The 12,910-nt window shown below is 62.3% G+C and overlaps 2 protein-coding genes across 2 annotated transcripts in view; one reads left to right on the top strand and one right to left on the bottom strand.

The window, feature by feature from the left end:
- Window positions 1–377, top strand: part of TRAF7 (TNF receptor associated factor 7) — a 45,908-nt gene extending 45,531 nt beyond the window's left edge. The window contains exon 21 of the mRNA XM_038763630.1: window positions 263–377. Within this exon, the coding sequence (XP_038619558.1) occupies window positions 263–277 (15 nt within the window). The 3' untranslated portion in view covers window positions 278–377. The remainder of the gene's footprint in view (window positions 1–262) is intronic.
- Window positions 378–2,091: 1,714 nt separating this feature from the next.
- CASKIN1 (CASK interacting protein 1) overlaps window positions 2,092–12,910 on the bottom strand; it is an 88,509-nt gene continuing 77,690 nt past the window's right edge. The window contains 7 exon segments of the mRNA XM_038762623.1: window positions 2,092–4,924; window positions 6,225–6,618; window positions 9,353–9,596; window positions 9,598–9,925; window positions 9,927–10,900; window positions 10,902–11,081; window positions 11,083–11,483. Coding sequence (XP_038618551.1) covers window positions 4,828–4,924; window positions 6,225–6,618; window positions 9,353–9,596; window positions 9,598–9,925; window positions 9,927–10,900; window positions 10,902–11,081; window positions 11,083–11,483 — 2,618 coding nt within the window. The 3' untranslated portion in view covers window positions 2,092–4,827.

A 12,910-nucleotide genomic window follows, 5' to 3' on the forward strand; every position in this document is an offset into this window, starting at 1 on the left:
CAAAGGACTTTTTAAGGGGCGGTGGTCGCTGCCCGCTTGGGGCCAGAGAAGGTGGCACAGACCCCGGGGGTGGGGTTGTATGGCTCTGTAGGGGCTCGGGGGCCATGACTGGGTTGAGTTGGCCCCAGCAGCCCACCCCTGGGGCCCTGAGAAGCCCCAAGGGGAGGCGAAGGGCAGCGGCTGCCGGCCCAAGGATGGACGAGCTGTGTCCCAAGGGGACAGAGGCCACAGAACCGTCCACTTATCCCGGGACCCTCCCTAGGTCTGGACCTGCTGAGGAGCGAGGCCAGGCTGGCACCTTGTACCCACCCACCCACCAAACTCTGCCACCATGGGCCTGGCCACCACCCACCCACCTGCTGCAGCTTGGGTGGCTCTCCCGGATCTCCACTTCAGATGCCCCGGCCTGGGACTGGGCCTGGGCATTGCTGCGGGCCTGGCCACCACCCACCTGCCTACCTGCTGCAGCCTGGGCATCTCTCCAAGGTCTCCACTCCAGCTACCATGGCCCAGTGCTGTTCCTGGGTACCGTTCTGGGTTTGGTCGCCCACCCGCCCACTGCGGCCTGGGCAGCTCTCCCGGATCTCCACTCCAGATACCCCGGCCCAGGACTGGGCCTGGGCATTGCTGTGGGCTTGGCCACCACTCACCTGCCTACCTGCTGCAGCCTGGGCATCTCTCCCAGATCTCCACTCCAGATACCATGGCCCAGTGCTGTTCCTGGGTACCGTCCTGGGCTTGGTCGCCCACCCTCCCACTGCGGCCTGGGCAGCTCTCCCGGATCTCCACTCCAGATACCCCGGCCCAGGACTGGGCCTGGACACTCCTGTGGGCCCGGTCATCCCCCGACCCACTCCAGCCTGGGCAGATCTCCCTGGTCTCTAGATTAAACGCTCCAACCTGGGGCCGGACACGGGCACTACCGTGGGCCTGGCTGCCGGCCCACCCACTGCAACTCGGGCAGCTCCCCCAGATTTCTAAACACCGTGCCCTGGGACTCTGGCTGAGCACTGTTGTGGCCCCGGCTCCTCACCTGCCCATTGCAGCCTGGGCAGCTCTTCTGAATTTCCACTCCAGACACCCCGGCCCAGTCATGCCATGAGCCTGGCTGCCCCCCAGCCTATCCTCACCTGCCACCTTCACAGGCTCCTTGCCTGCCACTCCTGCCCCAGGCTGGCATCTCCTTTACCCGGCACCCGGTTGCCCAGTGCTTAACTGCCCCCTGTGAACTCTGGCCTGGTGCTGTTGGGCCAGATAAGGCGGCCAGTGAGAACCCACTTGAAGTTGCTGAGGGATAGTGGGGGGCGCGGGCACCATCACGGGCACAGATGTGCCCGACCCTGGACAGGGAGTCCTCTGGGCTCGGCCCCCTTCCCCTCCCCACCCAGGACGCAGCGGACTGTTGCCGGGAACCACCCAGGAGCAGCCTTCACCCCGGGGCCCACCTGCGCCAGCGGTGCCAGGAGCCAGGTACGATTTTTAGGCCACACTCGCCCTCAGACCCGCGGGCCAAGCTGCTCCACCAGCCTCCATGGGCTCACCCCTCCTGGGAAACTCCTCTGTCGCTTTTTACTCACGTTTTCTACGGTTTTTAATATAATTGTAATATAGATTTGATTATTTCTTTGTTGACAATAAAAGCTGAGCGGATCCTGTGGGGGCAGGTCAGTGATTCCGGGGGCCAGGGCCGCTTGAATCTGGGTCAGCCCTCCCCCCCTCCCAAGGGTGGAGGCTCCTCCCTCCCCTCCCCCCCCAGCCACGTGGCGCCACGATGGGAAGGAGGCCCTTCTTTCGCCTTTGATTTCTGGCAGGGAGACGGGTCTATCCCCACGCTTAGCCCAGTGTTCAGCCCATACTAAGCACTTAATACCACAGTTGTTACTATTAACGAGGGTATTCAGCGCTTACTATGTGCCAGGCACTGCACTAAGCACTGGGGTGGATACAAGCAAATCGAGTTGGACACAGTCCCTGTCCTCACAGTCTCGATCCCCCTTTTACAGATGAGGTAAATGAGGCACAGAGAAGTGAAGTGACTTGCCCAAGATAACACACAGGAAAGTGGTGGAGCCGGGATTAGAACCCATGACCTTCTGATTCCCAGGCCCGTGCTCTTTCCACAAGGCCACACTGCTTCCCATCCTGGGGGCGGCGGCCCCAGGTAATGGCTGCCCTGCTCTTGGCGAAAAAAACCCAACAGTTTTCCCTGACGGTCAGCGTGAGAAGGAGTGGGGGCTGGCCCAGTTCGGTCAGTCTCTCTCTCTCTTTCTCTCTCTCTCTTTTTGTTATTTATTTTTTATTTCCATCTTTTTTTTGATATTGGTTGCCAGACTTAATAGATTGGGTATCGGCACCACAGACCATCCACGATTCTGATAATAATCCAGGGGGAGGCGAGAGCACAGGTCAGCATGGAAAAAGCACCAGACGCATCGCAGGGACGGGTTGGGGTTACAGTAGATTCCAGAACGTAATCATAAAAAAAATAGATATATATATATATATGTATAGATCCATCACGGCGGCCTCTCGGGATGGGGTCTAGATACGTCTTTCTCTACAGCGCCTATGTTCATGCTCTTTTTCTCCTCTTGTCATTTCCACATTGTGCCGGACGCAAGGATGGAGGAGCACCCCCGCCACGGGCGCACACAAACACACTCACTCACACACACACACACGTCAGTCAGTGCTGCTCTGGGAGCGAGGACCACATACGGCGACACTGTTTCAAACCACGGACACAGGCCTTGGCCGGGACCCGAACAGAACCGGGGCGACCGAGTTTGGGCAGGAGATAGCCACAGAGAGGGAGGGGCGGGGCGGTTTCGGCATACACCCACGCACATGTACACGCACACGCATTCCCTCCCACCCCACCCCCACACCTCAGTCTCCACGGCAGACACCGAGGGCGAGACCTTGAGAACTGGCACTGCCCATCCTGTCCTTCCTAATACTGCCGGGCGAGGGGCCGGAGCCGCCCTCGGGCTCTGCCCGTGGAGGGGCTGGGCGCCTCCTCTTTGTGCTCCCGGAGAAACGGTCCCGGCCACGGGTGGACGGGCTCACGGGCTTTTTGCCTCGAGCGAAAATCCAGTTTCCTCTTGACTCTTAAAAATGCTTCTCTATAGGACTCCATAGTATTTCTTTCTTTAAATATATTATTTGTTAAAGTGAACAGTTCTACCCTTCTGGAGCTGGGCCTCAGCTCTTGCAATAAATTAATACTCTGCTACTGCTCTCTAGGTCCATAGCGGCTCCTGGCCTTCGGGGCAGGGGAAGCCCCCTCTCGCCCAGGCCCGGCTCCCGTCAGCCACAGGGCTCTCAGGCCTCAGCCCACTTGTGCTCTGTTGTCAGGAAGCGGGCCTGGAGGAGGGACCGCTGGGATGGGGGGGATGGGGGAAGAGCTGCTCCAGAGCTGGGCTCAGGGTCAGGGGGTCAGGGCCAAGCCAGTTTGGAGATAGAGATGGTGGAGTGGAGGAGCTCCACCCGAGCATCCTCTGTCCCCGATCTGGAGCAAGGCCTGTGCTGTGGTTCAGGAGTGCTGTGCTCTGTGGCTGGGAAGAGGGGAGGGGGTCCTTGAGTTATAGGGCTAGGACCACCCTTCCCTGACCCACTGGTCCTGGTGGGGGCGGAGGGGGCTCTCACCCCCCATCCAACCCTGCTGCTGCCCCCACCCCGAGAATTGAGGTGTCCCCCATTAACCCCATGCCAGGGAGAGGGGGCACAGGGCTGCCTCCAGGTGGACCCCCTCCCTAACCCCAGCTCTCAATCCCTCTAGCCTCTGCCCCTTCTTTCCACAGGCTCATCATCTTGCCCCAGAAGCCCTTAACCCACCCCTTCCAGGGGGTGCTGGCCTCAGGCCCGTTCCTCAGCCCCCCTCTGACTCCTGGGAGAGCCATGCCGGGGTGGGACGGGAGCTGGGCTGGGGCCAGAGAGAAGAGCTCCAGGGAAGAGAGGGAGGGCAGAAGCGGGGGCAGAGAAGTCAAACGGGCCCCTAAAGACGCCGCAAAGTGGTCACTTGGCAAAGAGGCCAGTGACCGGAGCCCTTGGACTGAAACGGTGGAGAAGCCAGGCAGTCCCCCGCCGCCCTGCTGGGACTTGTGCTTGTTTCTGGGGTCGAGGGGGTGGGGAGGGAGATGATGGAGCAGGGGGAGGCCGGGGATCAAAGGAGGAGGTGGGTGGGGCACTCCCCATCCCCCTCCTTTACCCGTGGCGCACCAGGGGGCTGCCACTTGCCCCACACTCCCACCCCACTTCCCCCCAGGGCCCGGGCAGGTAGACAGGCAGCAGGGCTGGGCTCGAGGATGTGGGTGCCGGCTGCGGGTCCAGGCCCAGCTGCCCCCACCGGCCTCCTTCCCTCGGACTCCAGCGACCCCTGGTCCGGCGCCCAAATCCCCCCAGTCCCCATTCCCGGCCTGGGCACACAGCCACCTCTTCCCCTCCAGGCCAAGGCTCCCGGAGAAGGTGATTGGGAAGGGAGACCACACCTTCTGACATTGCAACACTGACGCCGGGACCCAGGGCCCAAGGGTCTCCTAGAAGGAGGTGGGCAGAGCCGCTCCTGGATGTTGGCCCGGCCCTCGCCGCGTGTCCGTGGGAACCGTGGGCCACCCCGCACCTCCCCCCGGAGGCCGTGTGACCGGGTCCCACCGGCGCCGCGGCTCCTGAGAGAAATCATCTTCTTGCACGTGGCCGGGGAGCGAGGCGGGGTGGACCGGGCTGTGCGGGAGACGGGGGAGACGAGGGAGACGTGGGAAGGAGGGAGATGGGGTGGCAGGGTGAGGTCCGCGCGCGGTCCTGAGGTCGCGGGCTCCCACGCTGCGCTCACTCCAACATAGCGTCCAGCTGGTCAGCCAGGACGTCGAACATGCTGCCTATGTCGTCCAGGATGCTGCCCGCGCTCTTGGTCCCGGCCGCAGCACTGTGAGGAAGGGACGGAGGAGTAGTAAGGAGCTGCCCTTCCCGCCCCCGGGTCCCAAGCCAACCTCCCGGGTCTCCAGTCCTGGAAATCCACAACGGGCCGCCCAAGGGAGCTGGAGGGAGGGCGGGTGGGAAGAGCCAAAGTGCCCGGCCGGAAGAATCCGGGGGCTGTGAGCTTGGGGCCCCAATCTCCAATTCCAACTCCACCACTGGCCTGCTGCAGGACCTCGGGCAAGGCACTAACTTCTCCTCTGGGCCTCTGTTTCCTCCTCTGAAAAATGGGGATGATTAACCCAGCTCTCCTCTCCCTCAGGACTGAGCGTCGGTTCCCGTGCCGTCCCGAGTGCCCAGTTATAGCCCGGTGCCTGGCCTGTGCTAAATCGCCATCAGCCCCCCCATGTCCTACTCCCATCGTGGGGAGTTGGACGAGGCCCCATGGACTGATCCAGGACGTCAAGATAACAATAATAATAATGACGGTATTTGTTAAGTGCCTACTATGTGTCAAGCACTGTTCTAAACGCTGGGGTAGATGCAGGGTAATCAGGTTGTCCCGCGTGGGGCCCACAGTTTTAATCCCCATTTTACAGGTGAGGTCGCTGAGGCCCAGAGAAGTGAAGTGGCTTGCCCAAGGTCACACAGCCAAGTGGCTTCAAAGCCCCACTGAGAGTTCACCTCCACCAGGAGGCCTTCCCAGACTGATCCCCCTCCTTCCTCTCCCCCTCGCCCCCGCCCTACCTCCTTCCCCTCCCCACAGCACCTGTATATGTGTTTGTACGGATTTATTACTCTATTTACTTCACTTGTACATATTTACTATTCTACTTATTTTTTAGACTGTGAGCTCACTGTTGGGTAGGGACTGTCTCTATATGTTGCCAACTTGTACTTCCCAAGCGCTTAGTACAGTGCTCTGCCCACAGTAAGCGCTCAATAAATACGATCGATGATGATGATGATGATGATGATTTTGTTAATATGTTTTGTTGTCCGTCTCCCCCTTCTAGACCGTGAGCCCGCTGTTGGGTAGGGACCGTCTCTATATGTTGCCAACTTGAACTTCCCAAGCGGTTAGTCCAGTGCTCTGCACCCAGCAAGCGCTCAATAAATACGATTGAATGAATGAGTGAATGAAGTGACCTCCGACTCCCAAACCCGTGCACTTTCCACTAAGCCAGGACAACTCTTTGCGGTGACCACGGGGTCCGAACAGTAACCTGGTGGGGGGCCCGAGGCGTTGACCGTAGGGTCCGCTTGACCCCCCACCCCCCACCCCCGGCTACCCGGGGCCTAGTACTCACTCGGCCGCCTGTCCATCCTCCTGCTTGATCTTTTCTTCTACAGCTTGCAGGGCAGCGGCCAAGGACGCGCTGGTCTCCTCCAGCTTCTGTTGGACACTGTCGCTGGGGCCGCCTTCCGCCGAAAGCCCAGCCACGGAGGCGCGGGGCGGCTTCGTGGGCACCTGCTGCGGGAGACCCCCGGGCGACAGGGGCTTGGCGGGGCTGGCACACAGGGAAGGTGGGGTGCTGGCCGGCTTGATGGCCGGCACCGGTTGCCGGGCGGGTGATGGACTGGGCGTCGGGGTGGTGCTGACGGACTGGAGGACCGCGTGGGGTTTGACCGGCTTGGGGGCCGTGGGGGGCGGGGCTGGCTTGGGGGACACCGGTGGAGGGGTCCCGTGGACACGCTTCACCTCTGCACGGGACGGGGAGAGGCACAGAGGACGAGTGGAGACATCCAGAGCGGGAGAGAGAGAGAGAAAGAGAAGTGAACTGTTGTACCCTCTGTTCCTCAATTCACTATCTTTTAGACTGTGAGCCCACTGTTGGGCAGGGACTGCCTCTATATGTTGCCCACTTGTACTTCCCAAGCGCCTAGTACAGTGCTCTGCACCCAGTAAGCGCTCGATAAATACGATTGATTGATTATCCCGACCAGGATGGGAGACCCAGCAGGCCACGGCAGGGGTAGACGATCCCTCCCCAAGCTCCTACCTCTCCTGGGCCTCTAGACTGTAAGCTCCTTGGGGGCAGGGAATGTGTCTGTTGATTGTTGTACTGTACTCTCCCAAGCGCTTAGGACAGTGCTCTGCACACAGTGAACGCTGAAGCTTAGTGCAGTGCCCTGCATCAACATCAATCGTATTTATTGAGCGCTTCCTGTGTGCAGAGCACTGTACTAAGCGCTTGGGAAGTACAAATTGGCAACATAGGCGCTCAATAAATACGATTGAAAGAATGAGTCAATATGAATCAGCAGCAGGTCGGAAAGCAGACCGCCCACCGACCCCTTATTCTCTTGTCCATCCTCCCGGAATCTGTTGGGGTTGGGCCAGAGCAGCCTAGGAGGAGTGGAGTTGGGGGGAAAGGAGGCCGAAGGCCTCCAAATCCAGGCCTCGTCGCGGCCCACAATGTGAGGCTCCCAAGGGGGGAAAGAGCCCGGGCTTTGGAGTCAGAGGTCACGGGTTCGAATCCCGGCTCCGCCACGTGTCTGCTGTGTGACCTTGGACAAGTCACTTAACTTCTCTGAGCCTCAGTTACCTCATCTGTAAAACGGGGATTAAGACTGTGAGCCCCACGTGGGACAACTTGATCACCTTGTATCCCCCCCCAGCGCTTAGAACAGTGCTCTGCACATAGTCAGCGCTTAACAAATGCCATCATTAAGTATTAAGTATTAAGGGACACCCGGGGGTGGGGGGGCTATAGTGGAGCTCCCGCTCCGTGTTCAATGCAGACCAGGGCGTGTTTCCCCAACACAATGCCGCGCTACAGTAGCGTAGTGTCGGTGTCCGCGGGTGTGCGTGCGTGTTATAGAGGACGAGGAGGGTGAGTGCGTGCGAGTGAGTGCTGGCTCCTGGACCACGACGACCACTCCTGAAAGCGTTCGCCCTGGCCGGGCCCGTAAGCCCCCGCCCCCTGCCACCCCCGAGAGGGACCCGTGGCCTCTCCCTCCCCTCACCCGCCCGGTAGGTAGCCACTTAGTAGCGTGGCTGAGTGGAAAGAGCCCGGGCTTGAGAGTCAGAGGTCATGGGTTCTAATTCCGACTCCGCCGCTTGTCAGTTTTGTGACCTTGGGCGAGTCACTTAACTTCTCTAGGCCTCAGTGACTTCATCTGTAAAATGGGGATGAAGACTGCGAGCCCCACGGGAATTGTATCTCCCCCAGCGCTTAGCACAGTGCATGGCACGTAGTAAGCGCTTAACAAATACCATTATTATTATTATTATTAACTTCTCTGGGCCTCAGTGACCTCATCCGTAAAATGGGGATGAGGACTGCGAACCCCACAGGGGACAACCCGATGACCTTGAATCTTCCCCCAGTGCTTAGCGCAGTGCTTGGCACTTCCAGACTGTGAGCCCACTGTTGGGTAGGGACCGTTTCTATATGTTGCCAACTTGTACTTCCCAAGCGCTTAGTACAGAGCTCTGCACACAGTAAGCGCTCAATAAATACGATTGATTGATTGATTGATAGTAAGCGTGGCTCAGTGGAAAGAGCACGGGCTTTGGAGTCAGAGATCATAGGTTCGAATCCCGGCTCCGCCACATGTCTGCTGTGTGACGTTGGGTAAGTCACTTAACTTATCTGAACCTCAGTTACCTCATCTGTAAAATGGGGATGAAACTGTGAGCCCCGCATGGGACAACCTCATTACTTTGTTTCCGCCCCCCCCCCAGTGCTTAGAACAGTGCTTTGCACATAGTAAGCGCTTAACAAATGCCATCATTATTACAGAGAAGCAGCGTGGCTCAGCGGAAAGAGCCCGGGCTTTGGCGTCCGAGGTCACGGGTTCAAATCCCGGCTCTGCCAATAGTCAGCCGTGTGACTTTGGGCAAGTCACTTAACTTCTCCTCAGCTCCCTCATCCGTAAAACGAGGATGAAGACCGTGAGCCCCCCGTGGGGCAACCTGATCACCTTGTATCCGCCCCCCCAGCGCGTAGAACAGTGCTTTGCACATAGTAAGCGCTTGACTGTGAGCCCACTGTTGGGTAGGGACTGTCTCTATGTGTTGCCAATTTGTACTTCCCAAGCGCTTAGTCCAGTGCTCTGCACATAGTAAGCGCTCAATAAATACGATTGATTGATTGATTGATTGACTGTGAGCCCACTGTTGGGTAGGGACTGTCTCTATGTGTTGCCAATTTGTACTTCCCAAGCGCTTAGTCCAGTGCTCTGCACATAGTAAGCGCTCAATAAATACGATTGATTGATTGATTGATTGATTGACTGTGAGCCCACTGTTGGGTAGGGACTGTCTCTATGTGTTGCCAATTTGTACTTCCCAAGCGCTTAGTCCAGTGCTCTGCACATAGTAAGCGCTCAATAAGTACGATTGATTGATTGATTGATTGATTGACAGATACCATCATCGTTCTTATTGTTAAGAAGCACCGTCGTTATTCTAATTCTTCCTAGTCCCTACCTGGGCTGCCGGGGCTGGGGAGCGGCACCTTCTTGGAGGCGGGGGTGGGCGAGGCCAGCGTGCCGGGGGCCTGCGGGGCCAGCACGGGCTTGGGGGACACGGGGGGCTTGGCCGGCTTCCTGGCGTCGCCGTCGGGGGCGGGGGGCGGGGGCAAGGCCTCGGGGTGGCCGGGGGGCGGGGGCGGGGGCGGGGGCGGCCCGGCGGGGGGGCCGTCGGGCTCGGAGGCCAGCCGCCGGCGGGGGGGGGGCCCCCCCGGGCCCGTTGTGGTAGACGGCCAGGGCGGCCGGGTCCGGCCCGTTGGGGTCGCGGTCCCTGGCCTTGGGCCGCCGCTTCACGGTGTCCGACTCGGTGAGGATGAACTTGACGCTGTCCTGCTGGCCCTGCTGGCCCTGCTTGGCCCGGATCCGGCGCTTGAGGGTGGCGCTGGCCTCCACCCGGCCCAGCTCCCCGGGCCTGGGGCCGGGGGCGGCCTCGCCCGCCTCGCCCGCCTCGCCCGCCTCGCCCGCCTCGCCCCCGCCCCGGGCCCGCTGCCGGCCGGCCGGGCCGCCGTCCTCGGGCGAGGGGCCCCCCGCCGGCGGGGGCGTCGGGCCCCCCGCGGCGGGCGGCCAGCAGCAGCCCGGTGAGCGGGCCGCTGAGGGTGCGCCGCCGGTTGACCACCTCGCCGTCCGGCCCGACGGCCGCGTCCTTGGGCTTGCCGGCGGCCGGGGCCCGGTCGGGGCCGTCGGGGGGCTGGCCCCCTCCCCCGCCCAGGGGCCGGCGGCCCGCCCGGGCCCCGCCGCCGATGGACGACAGCTCCAGCATGGCCGCGATGCTCTTGACGCTGCCCGCGCTGCCCGTGTCCACGCTGCCCCCGGCCAGGTCGCTGGCCCGCCGCCGCTGGGCCCGGGCCCCGGCCCCGGCCCCGGCCCCGGCCCCGGCCCCGGCCCCGTCCGGCCCCTCGGCCGAGCCGGCGCTGGGCATGGCCGAGCTGGACCGCTTGGGCGGCGGCGGCGGCGGGCCCTTCTTCTTGGGCCGCACGGCGAAGGACTGGCTGCGGTTGACGTTCCGGTCGGCGCCCGGCGGGGCCCGCACCGAGTGGCTGCGGCCCACCCGCCGCTGGACCGTGGCGTAGGGCCCGCCGGCCGGGCCCAGCAGGTCCCCGCGCTCCGGCTCGCCGTCCGGCCCCGCCGGCCCCGCCGCCGTCGAGCGGTTGAGGCTGTGGGCCCGCTTCTTGGGCCGCCCGGGGGCCTCCCCGGGCCCGGCTGCGGCCTCCTCGCCCCAGGCGGCGGCGGGCGGCAGGCAGAGCAGGGGCACCGGGCCGGGCACGTGGGCCGGGGCGGGCGACGGCGCCGGCCCCGCCTCGCCCTCCGCGGGCTGGGGCAGCACGTAGGCCAAGCCGCGGTGGGTGGGCGACTGCGGCAGCGAGCGCGGGGACAGGGGCCGCTCGGCCTGGGCCTGCAGCAGCTGCGGCGTGGGCTTCACCTTGGCCGTGGCCGGCGGGACCGGAGAGCCCGGCCTCGGCTTGCTGGGGGTGGGCGGCGGCGTCGTGAAGGCCCCGCCGGCCGGGGGGGAAGGACTGCCGGGGTTTGCCGGGCACGGGGGGCACGCTGGCCCGCTTGACGCTGCCCGCCGCGGGCCGCGAGACGCGGGCATCCTTGGCGGGAGCGACGGGCGGGCCTCCCTCTCCCCCTCCTCCGCCTCCGCCGCCGTCGTCGGCCAGGTGCTCCTGGCTCCGGGACATGGGCCCCCCCCGCCGGCCTGGGCCCGTCGCCCAGCAGCTCCTGCGAGCTGCTCATGTGGCGAGCCCGGCCGCCCAGGCCGCCCTCCCGCCGCAGGGAGCCGGCCCGGGCGGCGGGGGCCGGCGGGGGGCTGACGGCCCCGGCCGCCCCGTCGGGCCCCTCTCCGGGGCCCGGACCCACCGTCAGGGCCGCCTGCAGCTCGTCGCTCAGCTCGCTGTCCTGGAAGGTGACCATCTTGGGCGACTGGCAGTCGGCGGCGGCGGCGGGCTCGGCCGGGGGCGGGGACTCGATGCCCATCAGGTCCGGCGACGGCGGGGCCCTCCGGCGCAGGGTGCCCGCCTCGTACTTGCCGCACTCGGCCCTCTGCAGCTCGGCCAGCTTCTTCACCGCCAGCATGAGCTTCTTCTGGTGGCCTGGATGGGGCCGGAGGGAGGAACCAGGGGGTCGGACACCCTCCCCGCCCCCGCCCCCCCCCCCCCCGCGCCGAGATGCCCCTGACACGGGAAGTAGGGGCACCCGGCCTGCACGGGGCCAGCCACGTGGATTCCCTCCCCCTTTCATTCACTCATTCACTGCCACTGTCCGCCTCCTTCGCTCTTACGCTCGAGCTGCCGAACGCTGCTGGCGAAAGTCTAAACACCATGCCAACCTCGTTCACTTCAAGTTTATCCTTTCCTGCCTTAACTCAGCCCTCTCTTCTGCCAGACAAAACTATTTCTCCTCCCTTATTGACACCCATGCCCATCACCCCCGCCAGCTCTTCCGTACATTCAACTCCCTTCTCAGGCCCCCGGTTCCTCCCCCTCCTCCTTCCCTCACCCCCAACGATCTGGCCTCCTACTTCATTAACAAAATTAAATCCATCAGGTCCGACCTCCCCAAAGTCTCTTCCCCCCTTTCTCCAACCCTCCGGCTCTCAACACTCTCTGCTACTCTCCCATCCTTCCCAGCGGTATCCTCAGAGGAGCTCTCCTCCCTCCTCTCAAATGCTACTCCGGCCACCTGTGCTTCTGACCCCATTCCCTCTCATCTCATGAAATCTCTCGCTCCATCCCTTCTCCCCTCCTTAACTTCCATCTTCAACCACTCACTCTCCACTGGTTCCTTCCCCTCTGCCTTCAAACATGCCCATGTCTCTCCCATCCTAAAAAAAAACCCTCTCTTGACCCCACCTCACCTTCTAGTTATCGTCCCATATCCCTCCTACCATTCCTTTCCAAACTCCTTGAACGAGTTGTCTACACGCGCTGCCTAGAATTCCTCAACAACAACTCTCTCCTCGACCCCCTCCAGTCTGGCTTCCGTCCCCTTCATTCCACGGAAACTGCCCTCTCAAAGGTCACCAATGACCTCCTGCTTGCCAAATCCAACGGCTCATACTCTGTCCTAATCCTCCTCGACCTCTCAGCTGCCTTTGACACTGTGGACCACCTCCTTCTCCTCAACACGCTATCTGACCTTGGCTTCACAGACTCCGTCCTCTCCTGGTTCTCCTCTTATCTCTCCGGTCGTTCTTTCTCAGTCTCTTTTGCAGGCTCCTCCTCCCCCTCCCATCCTCTTACTGTGGGGGTTCCCCAAAGTTCAGTGCTTGGTCCCCTTCTGTTCTCTATCTACACGCACTCCCTTGGTGACCTCATTCGCTCCCACGGCTTCAACTATCATCTCTACGCTGATGACACCCAGATCTACATCTCTGCCCCTGCTCTCTCCCCCTCTCTCCAGGCTCGCATCTCCTCCTGCCTTCAGGACATCTCCATCTGGATGTCCGCCCGCCACCTAAAGCTCAACATGTCCAAGACTGAACTCCTTGTCTTCCCTCCCAAACCTTGTCCTCTCCCTG

Source organism: Tachyglossus aculeatus, chromosome 21, assembly GCF_015852505.1.
Source record: "Tachyglossus aculeatus isolate mTacAcu1 chromosome 21, mTacAcu1.pri, whole genome shotgun sequence".
NCBI lineage: Eukaryota > Metazoa > Chordata > Mammalia > Monotremata > Tachyglossidae > Tachyglossus > Tachyglossus aculeatus.